General features: G+C 39.6%; 1 protein-coding gene across 2 annotated transcripts in view; it reads right to left on the minus strand.

Moving 5' to 3' along the window:
• Positions 1-15904, minus strand: part of B4GALNT4 (beta-1,4-N-acetyl-galactosaminyltransferase 4) — a 233145-nt gene that overhangs the window by 38984 nt on the left and 178257 nt on the right. For both annotated transcript variants that reach the window (XM_070766261.1, XM_070766268.1), the window contains exons 8-9: positions 6130-6208; positions 2504-2570 (exon numbers count right to left, since the gene is read on the minus strand). In XM_070766261.1, the coding sequence (XP_070622362.1) occupies positions 2504-2570; positions 6130-6208 (146 nt within the window). The remainder of the gene's footprint in view (positions 1-2503; positions 2571-6129; positions 6209-15904) is intronic.

The raw sequence follows: 15904 nt of genomic DNA on the forward strand, positions 1-15904 counted from the left end.
TGCTGGATACTTAATTACAGGCACCTTTTGTATTGAGTGGCAGGCAGAAATCTATTCATCACCTTCCTGCTGCCAGACCAAGTTATGAGCAGGAAGTGGAAGATCTATGGATTTAATTAAATCCGGTACTATCCATCCTTGCTTACAAGACAGTTGTTCATAATTCAGTTTAGGAAGCATCGTTTGATGGACATTTTCTGGGATGGAGGGAGGGGCTTACATGCTAGCGTCTTCTCTTTTTGCCTAGGGACAAAAGAAGCACCTAGAATGTTTTGATGCTCCTAGAAAGTATTTTATTTATACATACTGCTCCCTGAGAGGTTTTACACATATACATTTTTCTTTTTATGTGAAGCACCAATGTTAACGTTTCATGTTGTTTTACAATGCCTTTTTTACTTGTGAAAGACAATAACTAAATGCCTTTTATAGCTCAAATGTTTGATCCATCTGGTATTATTTTATGGAGCGTACTCACAGCTTAATAAGCATTCTGCCAGATTCATAGACAAGAGACCAGCAGAGATTCTAGACACAGAATGTGAATTAGACTCAGATAAAGAATCTTAGACACATGACACTGCATGGTTAGATATTAGTCCCCGCTGCATATTAGAAATATGTTATTAAAACAGTTGATTGCCCTCAATCAACATGAAGGTGCAATTCCTTATCATACCCAGTAGGGTTTAATTCCAGCACTTTTCTCCTACCCTTCCTGCAGTTTGACAAATATGTGCCTTGGGCTTCTCGGCTTCTGACCTCAGAAATCCTCAATTTAATTCCTACACAGGGAGCAGCAGTCCAATTATTTTGTATTAAGTTCAGAAGATATTATCAGAGGTATCCAAAGAAATTGAAGACTGATTGAATGCAAGATTAATTAAATAACTTTAGATTATGTATCTTCAAATTAATATTTTGCCTTTGCCTTACAAAAGGGAAAGTGAAATATCTTTCCATCCCATTTTTGTTTATCCATTTGTAAGTGCCCACAAGAGAGTTAAGTCACATCATCAATCCTGGGCCTAGAAAGCCTAGAATTACGGCACCTAAAACATGATTTGAGTATTGCCCACAAGATCATATGCTGCAACGTCCTACCGGTCAATGACTACTTCAGCTTCAACCGCAACAACACAAGAGCACGCAACAGATTCAAACTTAATACGAACCGCTCCAAACTTGACTGTAAAAAATATGATTTCAACAATCGAGTTATTGAAGCGTGGAACTCATTACCGGACTCAATTGTGTCAACCCCTAACCCCCAACATTTCTCCCTTAGACTCTCCACGATTGACCTCTCCAGGTTCCTAAGAGGCCAGTAAGGGTCGTACATAAGTGCACTGGTGTGCCTTTCGTCCCCTGTCCAATTGTCTTTCCTTTCTCTCACTTATCATATATATTTTCTTTCTTTCATATATCCTCTCCTCTAAGTTCACTTTACCCTTATATATATTACTACATGTCTATTTTTCTTCCTATGTATTTGTGTATTGGACAAATGAATAAATAAAATGAATAAAATAAATAAATGTAAAGTTTATACAAAGGACAACCTACCACTTTCCCCCTTTCTGGAATGAACTCGTAGATGGGCTTTTCAAAATGTGGTTTTAGAAGGCTGACTGGAAAAAATGCTATAGTGTAAGTTGATAGCTCAGCAGAGAAGGGAAGCCAACATTCTACAGTATTAATAAAAGAGCTGGTAAAGTTTTACGAAAAATGACTATGAAGAAAAAAGTTCAGGAAATATTAATTCAATTAATTTATCTAGAAGATTTCTATTCCACCTTGAGGCCTCTCTTGCAATTTACATATTCCATAAAGAGCAGTATTATGAAATAGTAATAAAAACACAGCAGTTACACAATTAAAATGATAAAAGATCAGAGAAAACTAAACCAACAAAATCAAGCAATAATACAAACAGCAAACAACAAAATTAATTAAACCGACTAGCATTTTCAGAAAGTAACAAAATATAATGTAATTTGGGGAGGGGGACCCACAATATTTAATCAACAAAGCTTGAGGACATAGGACAGGCTTTATGTGATGCATAAAAATAATAAATCCAATAAAGTTGAAAAATGATTCTTAGACGGCTAAACAAAGTTCAGAATTTTTATGCCTTCTTCTCTTATTGTCTGATGGGAGATCTAAAGTCAAAGCTGCCCCTTTTGCCTAAGAAAAGGGATCCTTATTTGTCTTTTTTGGGATTTCTTCTATCCTGTGCTTATCAACATTTTTTAACATTAAGTATACAGTACTGAAAAGATGGACTCCTTATCTACCACAATGATGCTATATGCCACAAAATTGGCATACAAGGGGGGGGGAATCAGAATACTGTACAAGGTCTTTTAGGCAGTACACACAGATGGCCTCTCACTTTTTTTTGGGGGGGGCATACTGTCCCCATTAACCATAAACACTGCAATCCTATTTATTAATATGCAAGGGGAATTGGTTTTTTAGGGCTTCGGAGAATCTTTACCTGTATAGAGTGAGATGTAAGGGGAATCAATTACTTCAAACTTGAAGCTGGGAAGAAAAATTCGCCACTGAAAGAAACAGGAGAAGTCCTTCAATTTGCATGCATTTATATTCATAAGTAATAAAGCTTACCTCTGAAATTACAAATTGTATCACATAAGTATAATACATAAAATATAATGCAAACATGATCAGATGTGAATAAAATTGATTGAATGCAATTATAGCAAATGTAGATATCGATCCAAACTTACAACATTAATGTCATTAAGAGTCACCAATTCTAAAACTTCAGCTTTCCCGGGGATCTAGACTACGATAATTTATGTTTCTTTCAAGCCAACAACAAAATAAGATTAACTACTTAGTGAATAAGGTAAGGGAACACACCCACACCCACACACCCAATCACACGCACACATATTCCACTTCAGAACCTATGAATGTTTCAATCATCTGACCCAGAGGTGGGTTCCTTTTGGTTTGGACCAGTTTGCCTGAACTGGTAGCATCTCGCTGGTGACATCACGATGAAGTCACAGAACCGGTTCCATCGGTGTCGATCTATGGGTGCCGCCATCTCTTTATTTGATATTTTTTTCAGGTTTTTTTCTTCTCCGCATGCACAAAGCTGAGTTTCCAGCACTGTGCATTAGTGATGGGCGAACCTAACCCGCACAATTTGGGTCCGTACCGAATTTTGTGGTGTTCGGTATGCCGGACACGAACACAAAATTTTTTCAAACTTCAGGCAAAGTTCGGGGTCGTGTTCGGCGTTCGGAGCTTTGACGTCACCTGCAGGTTGCTAAGGACGCCAAGGTGATCACTTCCTGGATTCCATGGAATCCAGGAAGTGATCACCTTGGCGTCCTTAGCAACCTGCCGGTGACGTCAAAGCTCCACCCCCAGAATCTCTTTGTGGGAGGGATTCCCCATTCAGGTTTGAGTTCGGGTTCAGTTCGGGTTCAGCTAAATTTTGCGTAAAGTTCGTCCAAACTTGCCAAACCCGAACACCGTTGGGTTCGCCCATCACTACTGTGCATGCATCGCCATCTTGTTTTTGGTTTTTGGGGGGATATTTTTGGATTTTTTGGCACTGTGCATGTGTGCGGCCATGTGGCACAGGAGGAAGGGAACCAGCAGCAAGATAAGTTAGAACCCACCCCTGATCTGACCCAATGCTTGTCTCCATGGTACCATATTATTAACGGGACAGCAGATAATATAATGGTTGCAATTCTTCACTAAAAAGAAGTGCAAATCCTATTTCACAAGAGCTTTATGGAATTTTTATTCAAGATGCACTGAGAGTATAATTTGAAAACAAAACATCTTCCTTAATGAAAGACGGATAAGTTTGTGTAAATGCTGTGACCAGAATCTATTTTGTTTACATTGAGAAGACCAAACTTGAACATTGGTATAAATCTACATCTGCAGAGCCAAACATGGATCTTCTGCCTACCCCCCAAATTTAAAGTGTTTTTTAAAGAAAGAAATGATCCAGGCATTGTAGGAAAGGCAATACTATTCTCTTAGATGATGTCTCATTGCTTTTTGACTTGCAGTCAAATCCTTTATCCTTCTGTTGAATGTATTTTTATTTTCTTTCAAAGAATGTAAGCTAAGTGTTTCTATAAATGTACTAAAAAGTAATTGCTTCCCATCTTCTGCCTGTCATATGAACTCATCTTTTGTACTCCAAAATGCAAATATTACATACAGTATTCTAAATAGCAATGTGAATATTAATATGAGGAAGTGGGTAAGACAGCCATGTACAATTTTATGGCTTCAATATTATCCGTTCACTTTTTTTTAAAAACAAAGCAAATGACAAACAATCACAAAACTGCTCTGGATATGGAAAATGGTTTTAGAATAACACTTTAGGGTTTCAACAAAATTTCACCTCCCTCTAGGGAACCCCTTAAAATAATTTGTGTCTGAGAATCTTCTAAATAGAGTTCATACCTGAGAAATAGAACCTGGATTATTCAGAGAACTGGTATTGAAGGTCACTTATAATATTCCTAGAGCTGGCCTGAGAGTTATTGTCCTGTTTGTGATGTTTCTATTTGAAATATCTGAACATAAAGCACTTCCAGTTATTTTGAGTTCTCCCTTAAAAAAAAAATCTATTTCCCTTTCGAGCTCTTATAGGTTCAATACTTTGTGTTGCTATGTTTAATCCTGGGAGGGCACCTTGAGAATAATTGACAAGCATTTAGACACTGTGGAAAAGTATCAAAAGCATTAATGTAGCTGGGGCTATCTGCTTATTTTATATACTTGCTTTTAGATAGGGCATATGCTGTTCATTTGTCAAATTTAGCATTGACCCAGGCAAGTCACCTCGCAATAGTTTTACTGGCCCAGGTGCTTTTCAGCTCTTGGAGCAGCCAAAGGATGGTACAGGTGTCATGCAGAGCTATATCTGCTGGCGTGCAAGCCGTTTCCCTAGCTTAATTCCACATGCACGTGTGAACCAGCCAGCTGATTTTCAGCTCACACGGAGGCTGTAGGATGGTGTTTTCAGCTTCCGGAAGGCTTCCGGGGGGCTAGGAAGGGCATTTTCACTCTCCACAGGCTCTAGTAAGCCTCTGGAGCCTGCATAGGGTGAAAAACAGGCCTAGTGGGCCCATCGGAAGTCAGGAAATAGGCCATTTCTGGCTTCCAAAGGACCTCTGGAAGGTGGGGAAAGACATTTTTGCCCTTCCCAGACATTGAATTATAGGTATGGGCACTCGCACATTTGCAGTAGCCCACACTTGCACGCTTTTGGCACCTGAGGAAGAAAAGGTTCATTCTCACTGGTATATACGATGTTAAATCAAGGATAATCCCCTGGAGTATCTCCCCCATTGCCTGTTCTCTGGGGGTTACACCTCCCAGGATGATCCAAAATCCTTTGAGAAAGACTTCACAGTAGGTACAGGCAATCCCTGAGAGGGAAGAGTATTTACACTGAGTGGCTATTCTTCCTTTTAATTTAGAAACAGAGCCTCTTTTTAAAAAGATGAATATATCACCTTCAGCAGCCTGCAGTGCAGTGAAGCCTTATACAAAAGGAATACAGCTCGACTAAGAGGCAAGAAAATGAGCCTGGGTTTTTTTGGTTTTTTTGGAGACATTTTATCTTGCGAATAAAAGTGTTTTAAGAAATTAGCAGCTAGGAACTCTTTCTCACTCTCTCCATTTCCCCCAGAGAACACTTAATTTGAAGGGGGGGAGGGGTTCCCGATCTCCATTACAAGCATGAGAAGATTGGACGTATCTCTTTCTCCTTTATTCTTAGTTTTACTATAGACCCAATTAAGGGAGTTAAAGGGGAAAAAACATCCTTTTGCTTGTCTTATCTGATAACATTGATCGGATAAATATGGGCAGGTTGTTTTTCAACTCATACCTCCAATAAGCCCGTGTTAATGAAAAGTCCAGTTAATATTCTGCCAGAAATGCTTTTGGGGCTAGGGCAGTTTTGTACGATATAAACACGTATTCAATGACAATATTTTGAGTCAATAACCCCGAAGTCACAGTTATTGCTATCTTTTATAAGTTATTTGATTTTCTTAATGGATTGTTATACCTGATGTGGGAAATAATCTATAGGGATTTACTTACACCCACTTCCACATGGTCTGATCCACGGTCATCCTGCTTATGGAGGAGCTCAAAGTAGTAGCGCCTGGAGGAAAGGACACTAGGTGGGAAGAGAAAGAAAAAAGAGAAAGAGGTTATAGCCTTGGCATTACAGAACCTGAAGGAATTCTCTTTGGTAGCACAGACTAGAGCCTGAAGAAGTGGAGGAAGGAACATATGAAGCTGATGACATAAGCTGCCATTGACCCGGTTTCATATGGACTGTCCAACAAGAGGCCTCCTGTGTTCCCAGGAATTGAAAAAGATTGCAGTATAAGAGTCCTGTCGGCTATACACTTTGGTCTCTCTTTACACAGAGGTACGGAACAGACATTATCATCACAGGAATAATGAATAATACCACATCTCCCTACAGGCTAATAGGAAAGAGCTCAAAGGGTCATTCCTCTTTTAATAATAATAATAATAATAATAATAATAATAATAATAATAAATGTTTATTTATAGTGCCTTTTTAACAAAGGGCATAACAGCATGTTAGCAATAGCACTTTTTAAACAGAGCAGGAAAATTGTCCCCACAAAACGGGTCCTCATTTTACCCACCTCGGAAGGATGGAAGGTTGAGTCAACCTTGAGCTGGTGATGAGATTTGAACCGCTGACCTACAGATCTACAGTCAGATTTAGTGGCCTGCAGTACTGCCCTCTACCCACTGCACCACCTCGGCTCATAAATGTAAATGTAAAGTTTAAATGTAAAGTACAGTACATCCATGTTTTCTATTTTCAGGAAGAAAATGCTGCAATTTATGAAATTGCATAAGTTTGTCATAACTATTTGTATAACTATTTGTTATACTATATGTATAACTATTTGTATTTTCATTGGCTTAGGAATAGTGGATGTAACAAAATATAAAGATAAGAGGTAGTAGCGCAAGGATTAAGTGTATCAGCTGGGATCTAAATGGCAGTGGTTTTATCTCAGCCCTAAACTTAGGAAATGTCCTTTTGACAAGCCCCGATTTTCAGCCTCAGGGATTTTTACCCCTATAATTTATGTTATAAATGCCTTGTAGATATATCAGGAATGCTTGAAATGGGCTGAATAAATGCTAAAGATTGAATAGCAATATTTGCTCACATGCCTGCTCTCTTATGTGCAGAAACGTATATTCTGTAAAGATTGCTGAGGCATCCAACACTGAAGGACTGAGGGAGCTAAAAAAAAGTTTACCTCTCTACCACATATTCCAGCAATGTATTATCATGGAACCTAACATAATCCTTACTAATGCTATTACCGCATTTTCCCCAAAATAAGACCGGGACTTATACTATTTTGGGGACCAAAGACCCATTAGATCTTATTTTGGTGGATGCTTTATTTTGCTGCCGAACACTGGCCTTCTCCCTCCCACCATCTGTTTGTTCATGGCCTCAATGGCTTACAGGCAGTGAAGGGCTACCAAAATTTTTACTACCACACTGTGGGCGTGGCTTATGCAGGTCGCCCCGCATTTTCTTTCAACATCTTTCAGTGCAAATTGGGTGCTCTGGGGTGGAGCTCCATTTTTGTTACCCCACTGCACTACCCCCTTCCGGTCCGGGCAGCAGCTCACTCTTGCTTACAGGGCTTCTTAGGATAGAGATATTTTCATCTGGACAGTAGGAAAGGACGATGGTCAAGACAAAGAATGGGGCCTAGACATAAATATTTTGCTTAGTCATTGATCATATATATATCCAACACTTCACATATTTGTGGTTCAATTTTTTGTAGGTTGTCCCAGAGGTGGGTTCTTCCTGATTCAGACTGGTTTGCCCGAACTGGTAGCGACCCTCTGGTGACATTATGATCAGTAGCGGGTTTCTACCAGTACCGTTAATGCCATTGTACCAGTAGCAAAAATGGAGCTACAGGCCGAGTTCCATGTCCTCGGCATGTGTGTGCATCTGAGTGAGATTTTGCTTCTGCGCATGAGCAAGAAGCAAAATCTCCTGAGGGGACACCCACGCGTGTGAGATTTCAGTAATTCTTTTGCTTCTGTACATTCTGTACATACAGTGCCGGTCTGTGGGGGCTGCCATCTTTTTTTTTTTAAAAAAAAATTGAACTTTTTTTCCATTTTTAATTTTTTTGAAATTTCTACTGAAGCTGAGTTTCCAGCACTGCGCATGAGTTACCCTCTTGTTTCCAGCTTTTTTGAAGGTTTTTTTCCAGATTTTTCGGCACTGTGAATGCGCGCACATGCAAAGTGCATGCGTGCCCCCCAAGGCACAGCCACATGGCTCAGGAGGAAGCGAACTGGCAGAGACGTAAATTACAACCCACCCCTGGGTTATTGGCTGCCCAGTATTACCATGTGGTGAAATTGGGTAGCAAATAAACAAATAATAAAATGCAATCGTGACAACTTTGAATATATGTCATTCAGAAGTGAACCCTGTACAGTGTTCCCTCGATTTTCGCAGGGGATGCGTTCCAAGACCGCCCGCGAAAGTCGAATTTCTGCGAAGTAGAGATGCGGAAGTAAATACACTATTTTTGGCTATGGACAGTATCACAAGCCTTCCCTTCACACTTTAAACCCCTAAATTACAATTTCCTATTCCCTTAGAAACCATTTAGATTATTACTCACCATGTTTATTTATTAAAGTTTATTAAAAAAATATTTATTAAAGGCGAACAAAAGTTTGGCAATGACATATGACATCATCGGGTGGGAAAAACCGTGGTATAGGGGAAAAAACAGCGAAGTATTTTTTTAATTAATATTTTTGAAAAACTGGTATAGACTTTTCGCGAAGTTCAAACCCGCGAAAATTGAGGGAACACTGTATGCGTTTCCAAATTTATTTATTTATTTTATTAATTGGATCTATATGCCTTATGCGTAACTTTGACCATAACTTTTAAATTTCCAATACAATGCAGTACTGAAGGATCTACAGAAAAACCTCAAGCATTCAGAAAGCTTTGCTATGTAGGAGATGAAGCACTGAAGGAATAAAAAGAAAAATTAGAACAAAGGCAAAGAGGATGCTGTCAGTAATTCCAGCTATAATAGATGACCGCCCCCAGCTGACACAAGGGAGATAGATGAGCTGCAGCTACAGTAGAGATCCTGCCATGGTATCACTGCTGTCTGTCAGTTCTGATTGGTGAGAGCAGAGGACTCCAAAAATCCTCCTTGCTGACTTGGTGCACTGCATGTTGCTGCTGCTACCATGGAAACCATATCCATCTTCCATCCAGGGAGCCACAGGACTGCTTTGAACTAGCTAAGAAACTCAATCAATGCAGAGTGTTTATTCATTTTAATAACAATACAAACTCCCCAGAGTTGAATGAAGTTTGATAATTTTGTAAATTAAGGATTCTTAAGCCCAGGGAAGAAAACAAGATGACTCTCCCTGGAAAAACAAGGTCCAGCTTCCCAAAATATAAGATGGAGAGTTACTAACTTTAGCTGAGGCTTGGCACTATCTTTGCAGAAATGATAGATGTTTTTCTAATAACATTGTTGTTAACAAGTTCTGGCTACCCAGAACTTGTTAACAACAGAGGCATTATAGGTAGTTTACTTCAAAGACCACAGGAAGCCATTATATAACTGACTTCAAAGAGCTGGCCAAATGTGTCACAATCAATAGAGAAACCATATTTAATCCCTGGTATTTTCATTCCAAATAACAGGGTTCAGATACTCAGAAAGTACTTGGTTGATAGCTCTTTACATTCTTAGTTTAACACTTCTTCAGAAATATTCCACCCCCACAAAAAGAAAAGGGGGGGAAAAGAGGGGAAATGGCCACTTTGCACTATTTCGTTAATTCAGCAAATGTTTGTATATCATTTGAAAGACAAATACTTCTGAAAACCTAGTTCAAACTAGCACTTCTGAAACTTCAGTTGTCTAAGGAAAGTAAATAAGGGTACCAAAGAAACTCTGGTCTTGGAAAGATAAATGGGAAGGAATTGATCAACCACTAGTTTATACAGATGGTTAAATAAATGTCAAGCTGCTTTTCCTTATCAGACCAATTCTACAAAAGGGCTTAATGAATCTTCTTTGAAAAACAGATTTCTAGTTGAGATGTGAGCTCTCCCCTGATATTTTCATTTTGTAGTCCCTTTATTGCACTCCCCATAGTGATTCATTAGTTTTTAATTAATTCACTACCACTCCAAAAAGAATATGAATTCCCTTTCCAAATTTCGATCCTAGGTAGAGGGAGATGTAGGGTCTCATGCTTGGGCAGGGCTTTGGACTAGATGACCTGCAAGGTCCCGTCCAACTGTGTTAATATATGTATGTTAATTATCTATGAAGCAGAGGGATCATCTTAGTGCACTGAATGGAGGCTGATATCTTTTCACAAGGAGATTCACTGAGAGTGAGAACTCAAAAAAAACAGTGTCCATGGATGAATTGTCTTCTCTATGGATGTACTCCAATTGTCTATAGTTCTTCCTCATTGTTAAGAAAGGCCATCTTTTTAAAAATATGGTGCATTATACTGCTTTTTGACTGAAATGCTCTATAGAAAACTCTTTTTTATTTTGGTTGGCTGATTTTTTTTCTCTTTTCAATGCCCTAAATAGCCTGTCTCTGTTGCCAGGTTATCCTTGGATTTTCTATTTACATCAAGCTTAGATTCTTTGTTCTTATCTTTTTTTCTTTACATGATCACAGGGCTATTCAAGGAAGAAGTAAGTACAAAGGCTTTCCTTTTCAAGAGCCCCCATGCTGTGGTAAGCATGTTGGGCATTAAACATTAAGAAAAAAGAAGAACAGAGACACTTCTGGGTCTTTTCATAAAGTTTAGAAAGTAAACTCCATCTGCCTTTGGTCTGAGGTGAAGAATTTTCATACAGATTTTTATTAAAAATTGGAATGACCTGCATCAAATTGTATCCTTCAAAGTGAGCAATGACACTATATTTACCGCTCCTGGTTCATTAATATCCAGCTGAGATTTTTTAGATGGAAGCTCAGACAGGCCATAAAATGTAAAAGATTTAACAGATATAGCATAGGTTATCATCTAAGGAGGAGGTGGATCAAAACACAGAATTCAGGATCTAAATGTTGGAAACTATGCCATCTTTTCACACCTATGAACCTTATGATCATTAGAACATAAGAGGAGTGATAGATAAAAGATATAAAGTTACCTCTTTTCTGGTCCATTTTAAGTTAATATAAACGTATTTAAGAAACTTTACGATGCAGCTTAAATTCCAGTGAGAATTTTGTTTCCTATGCATATCTTAATACATTTAACTTCACCAGAAGAGCCCTTCATTCCTCCACTCAAAATAGAATACCCTACGAGACTAGACTTTCAATCCTGGGCCTAGAAAGCCTAGAACTAAGATGCCTTAAACAAGATCTAAGTATTGCCCACAAGATCATATGCTGCAACGTCCTGCCTGTCAGCAACTACTTCAGCTTCAACCACAACAACACAAGAGCACACAACAGATTTAAACTTAATATTAACCGCTCCAAACTTGACTGTAAAAAATATGACTTCAGTAACCGAGTTGTCGAAGTGTGGAACTCATTACCGGACTCCATAGTGTCATCCCCAAACCCCCAACACTTTACCCTTAGATTATCTACGGTTGACCTATCCAGATTCCTAAGAGGTTAGTAAGGGGCGAGTACAAGTGCACTAGAGTGCCTTCCGTCCCCTGTCCTATTGCTCTCCTATATCTCCTATTCCTGTCTTCTATTCCTATATCTCTTCTTCTATTCTTTCATTGATATGTTCTATTACTATATCTGCTTTTCTATTCTTTCATAGATATATTTTACTATGAGTATCTCCTCTATAACCTTCATCATGTATTTTACTGTGTGTGTGTGTGTGTGTATGAATACTCGCCATTAACAACAACCCTATGCTTCAGCCAACTGCAAATCCACTGAACTACTTAGGGATTAAGTCCAATCTTCACTCACTTATCTATCAGCTCTTTATGTGGAACCATATCAAAGGCTTTGCTGAAGTCCAGGTAGGCAATATCCATGGCACCAACCTCATCCAACATGCTAAAATATGCCCCAAATTGGACACATATACACCTTTAATAGCATATATGTGCTGCGTGTATGCTGATACATACAAGCAGGGCATGTAAACTAGCAATGTCCAGTCCTGCTCATCATAGCTGTACTTCAATTGAACAAGGATAAAAAGCTCCTCTAATTTCCCTTGAGAACTCCTGGAGGTAAACAGACTTCTTGCTATAAAAGCTGGCTAATTTCCAATCAGCTGTTTCATTGAATTGGTTATGGCAAATAAGTCCAACAATTGTCACCTTTACTAATGAGGCCCACCCTTCCCTTCCATTGGCTTTTAATTAGATTACCACCGTACTTTGTCCCAAGCTAATTATGTGCAAGGCAGTCTGCAGCAACAGTAACAACTCTCTCCCCATCAGTTTGAAAACACTAGCCACAGGAGAAATGTTGTACAGCTCAGGTATATTCCTTGGTCAACCAATGCCAAATGTCCAAAAGTTAGACCCCTAAGTTTGCTAAGCAGTTATTGCATACAAAGAGAAAATACATACATTTTTTTAAAAGTTTTTTAAAAGTTAGACCCTTCCATTTAAAATCACAGTTTCCAGAAAAATGAAAAAAACAAAACACTGAACCAAAATATAACAAGCTCTCAAGTATGGATTATATCAAATCATTTCCAGGAATAGAAATAAGGAATCATTAATAATTAATTATGGTGGTGCATTGGTTACAATGTAGTATTGTAGGCTAACTTTGTCCATTGCCAAGAGCTCGATTCAGATTGGCTCAACATTGACTCAGTCTTTCATTCTTCCGAGGTTAGAAGGTCTTAAAATGAGAAGCCAGATTTTGGAGGGCAATATGAAACGCTACATAAGTCAAGGTGCTATTGCTATCTCAGTTCAGGAGTTCCTAATGATGGGCTATGGGCATGAATTTAATGCAATTAAACAACTTATTAAGTATCAGGACATTCTTCTTTACCCAAGAATGTTTCCTTAAACATATAGTGAAATGGATGAGTAATAATGGAAAGGCTATAAAATACCTTTGCTAATTTGCTCCTGACTTTGCTTTGTAGTATTCAGAGAAAATTTAACAAAGGCATTTATCTTTTAGTTCTTTCAAGAAAAATTATGAGCAAATACTTTAGTTCATGGGCTGGGGTTAAGCTCTGCTCATTTCTGTTTTCATGGGATTTGAGAACACCCAGCAACACGTACCTGGGATATTTTAAAGAACGGGACACATGGGAATGGGAAAACAAGTTCATTTAAAAAAAAAAGGTTTGACTGACCCAAATTCCAGAGCAAGAGAGATTTCCTATTTCTGGAGAAATTTGGGGCAAGGGTTTCAGGGAACTTTAAATCCACATCTTTTCGTAGTTGAAATAGTGAGTTACTCTCAGGCTCACTATGTCTCCAGCAGAGAAGTTATGGTAAAATATATATTGGCTGATTGCTTTGACTATTAACTGACACAGGCACATACTGTATCTTAATATTCCTCCCTGCATGAATCAATGTTAGATCATTGAAAGATTCACATTTTGTAAATTCTACTGAAGTACCAGCATGATGGTATTTCTGCTGGGAAAATTTCCATCATGTCAGTAGTCAGTTTCGTCTCAGCTCCTCTACTCTTTAGGCATGTGTTTGTCCATTCACATTCTCCTCCACTTGAATCACTGTCCTCATCACTCTCCTCTAGCAACAGAGAAAAGCAATAAGCATTCAGGACACATCTTCATTATTACTTTGGAACGGTTAGTCTCTTAACCCTGGTGAGGAAACTCTGAAAGATTCATCCTTCACCTCCAGGTCTGATAAAACAGCATAGGCCAGTGATGGTGAACCTATGGCATGGGTGCAACAGGTGGTATGCGGAGCCATATCTGCTGGCATGTGAGATGTTGCCCTAGCTAAGCTCAAACGTGCATGTGTGTGCCGGACAGCTGATTTTTGGATCACACAGAGGCTTTGGGAGGGTGTTTTTGGCTTCCAGAGAGGCTTTGGGTAGATTGGGGAGGGCATTTTTACCCTCCCCTGGCTCCAGGGAAGCCTTTGTAGCCTGGGGAGGGCGGAACAAGAGCCTAATGGGCCCACCAGAATTTGGGAAAAAGGCCATTTCTGGCAGCCAGAGGGCCTCCGGGGGGTGGGGGTGGAGAAGGTGTTATCGCCCTCCCCAGGCATTGAAATATGGGTATGGGCACTCACGCATATGCAATAGCACATCTGAGTGCTCTTTCAGCACCCAGGGGGAAAAAGGTTCGCAGTGACTGGGATAGGCTGTATACAGAGAAAAAGGAGGCTATGCAAAGAAAAAAGAGAGAGAAAGACAAATACAGTGATACCTCGTCTTACGAACCCCTCGTCATATGAACTTTTTGAGACACGAACCCGGGGTTTAAGATTTTTTTTCCCTTTTCTTCTGAACTATTCTCACCTTACGGACCCGCCGCCACCACTGGGATGCCCCGCCTCCAGACTTCCGTTGCCAGGTGAAGGCTCCCCTCGTGGAAAAATCCCACCTCCGGACCTTCCGTTGCCAGCGAAGCGCCCATTTTTGTGCTGCTGCAATTTCGCTGAGGCTTCCCTCGCTGGGAAACCCCACCTCCGGACTTCTGTTGCCAGCGAAGCACCCGTTTTTTGCGATGTTGGGATTCCCCTGCTGGGATTCCCCTGCAGCATCGCAAAAACGTGGAAGTCCAGAGGTGGGGTTTCCCATGGAGGGGAGCCTCAGGGGAATCCCAGCAGCACAAAAATGGGCGCTACAGCTGGCAAAAGGGATGAATTTTGGGCTTGCATGCATTAATCACTTTTCCATTGATTCCTATGGGAAACATTGTTTTGTCTTACAAACTTTTCACCTTACGAACCTTGTCCTGGAACCCATTAAGTTCTTAAGACAAGGTCTCACTGTATATATTGGGGGTGAGGGGGAAATGAAACTAGTGCACAGGCTGTGGCTTCCAGGGGAAAAATAAATCTATTTAAACATTACTTTTGCGCCATTACAACTATCTGTGAAACAATCCCTTACTCACTGCATGGAAAAGACAAAGGATTTTATGCTCACAATGTCCTGAATGGACATTAGAAGGACCCTCCCTGCAAAAAGAAAAACAAAAACAAAAAACACATACCCATTTTACTTGGCCTCCTCCACCCCCAAGAAACTGGTGAGATACAATGGACTGAAATAAAGTGACTTCCCCAAAGACAGTAGTGAATTTCTGTGGCTGAGGGTCAATTTGAATCTTAAGGTCTAGCCTTCCCAACATACTGGGTTACAACTGCGGCCATTTTACCATATGTGAAAATAATGTATTGACGGGAGACATGATAACTCTGCCATGAGAAGAACCAGAAAATAAGTTCTGTGTCAAGAAAGAGAACTAGAACTAATGACTGAAGATTCCAAAGAGATGTTGATTAAACATTAGGAGAAGCTTCCTAAAGGGAACAGCTGTTTTATAGTAGAAAAGGCTACCTTGGGCAGTTATAGATTTCCTTCAATAGAGATAGAGAGAAAAAGTAGTCATTTCCAAGAGATTCTGTGGCTCCAATACTGGAAATTCTGTAAGAATTGGAACAGGTACCTTCTAAGGACACCCAGTTACTTCAAAGGCCTACATTTTTCTGTTGACAAGATACAAAACAAGAGAAAACAGTTTTGTGTATAAGGAAAACACCTCTTCAGTAAAATGCCAAGAGAGGTCCAGCTTGACAATGAACTGATGGAGCAAAAGA

This window comes from Erythrolamprus reginae, chromosome 1 (assembly GCF_031021105.1).
Source record: "Erythrolamprus reginae isolate rEryReg1 chromosome 1, rEryReg1.hap1, whole genome shotgun sequence".
In the NCBI taxonomy this organism is placed as follows: Eukaryota; Metazoa; Chordata; class Lepidosauria; order Squamata; family Dipsadidae; genus Erythrolamprus; species Erythrolamprus reginae.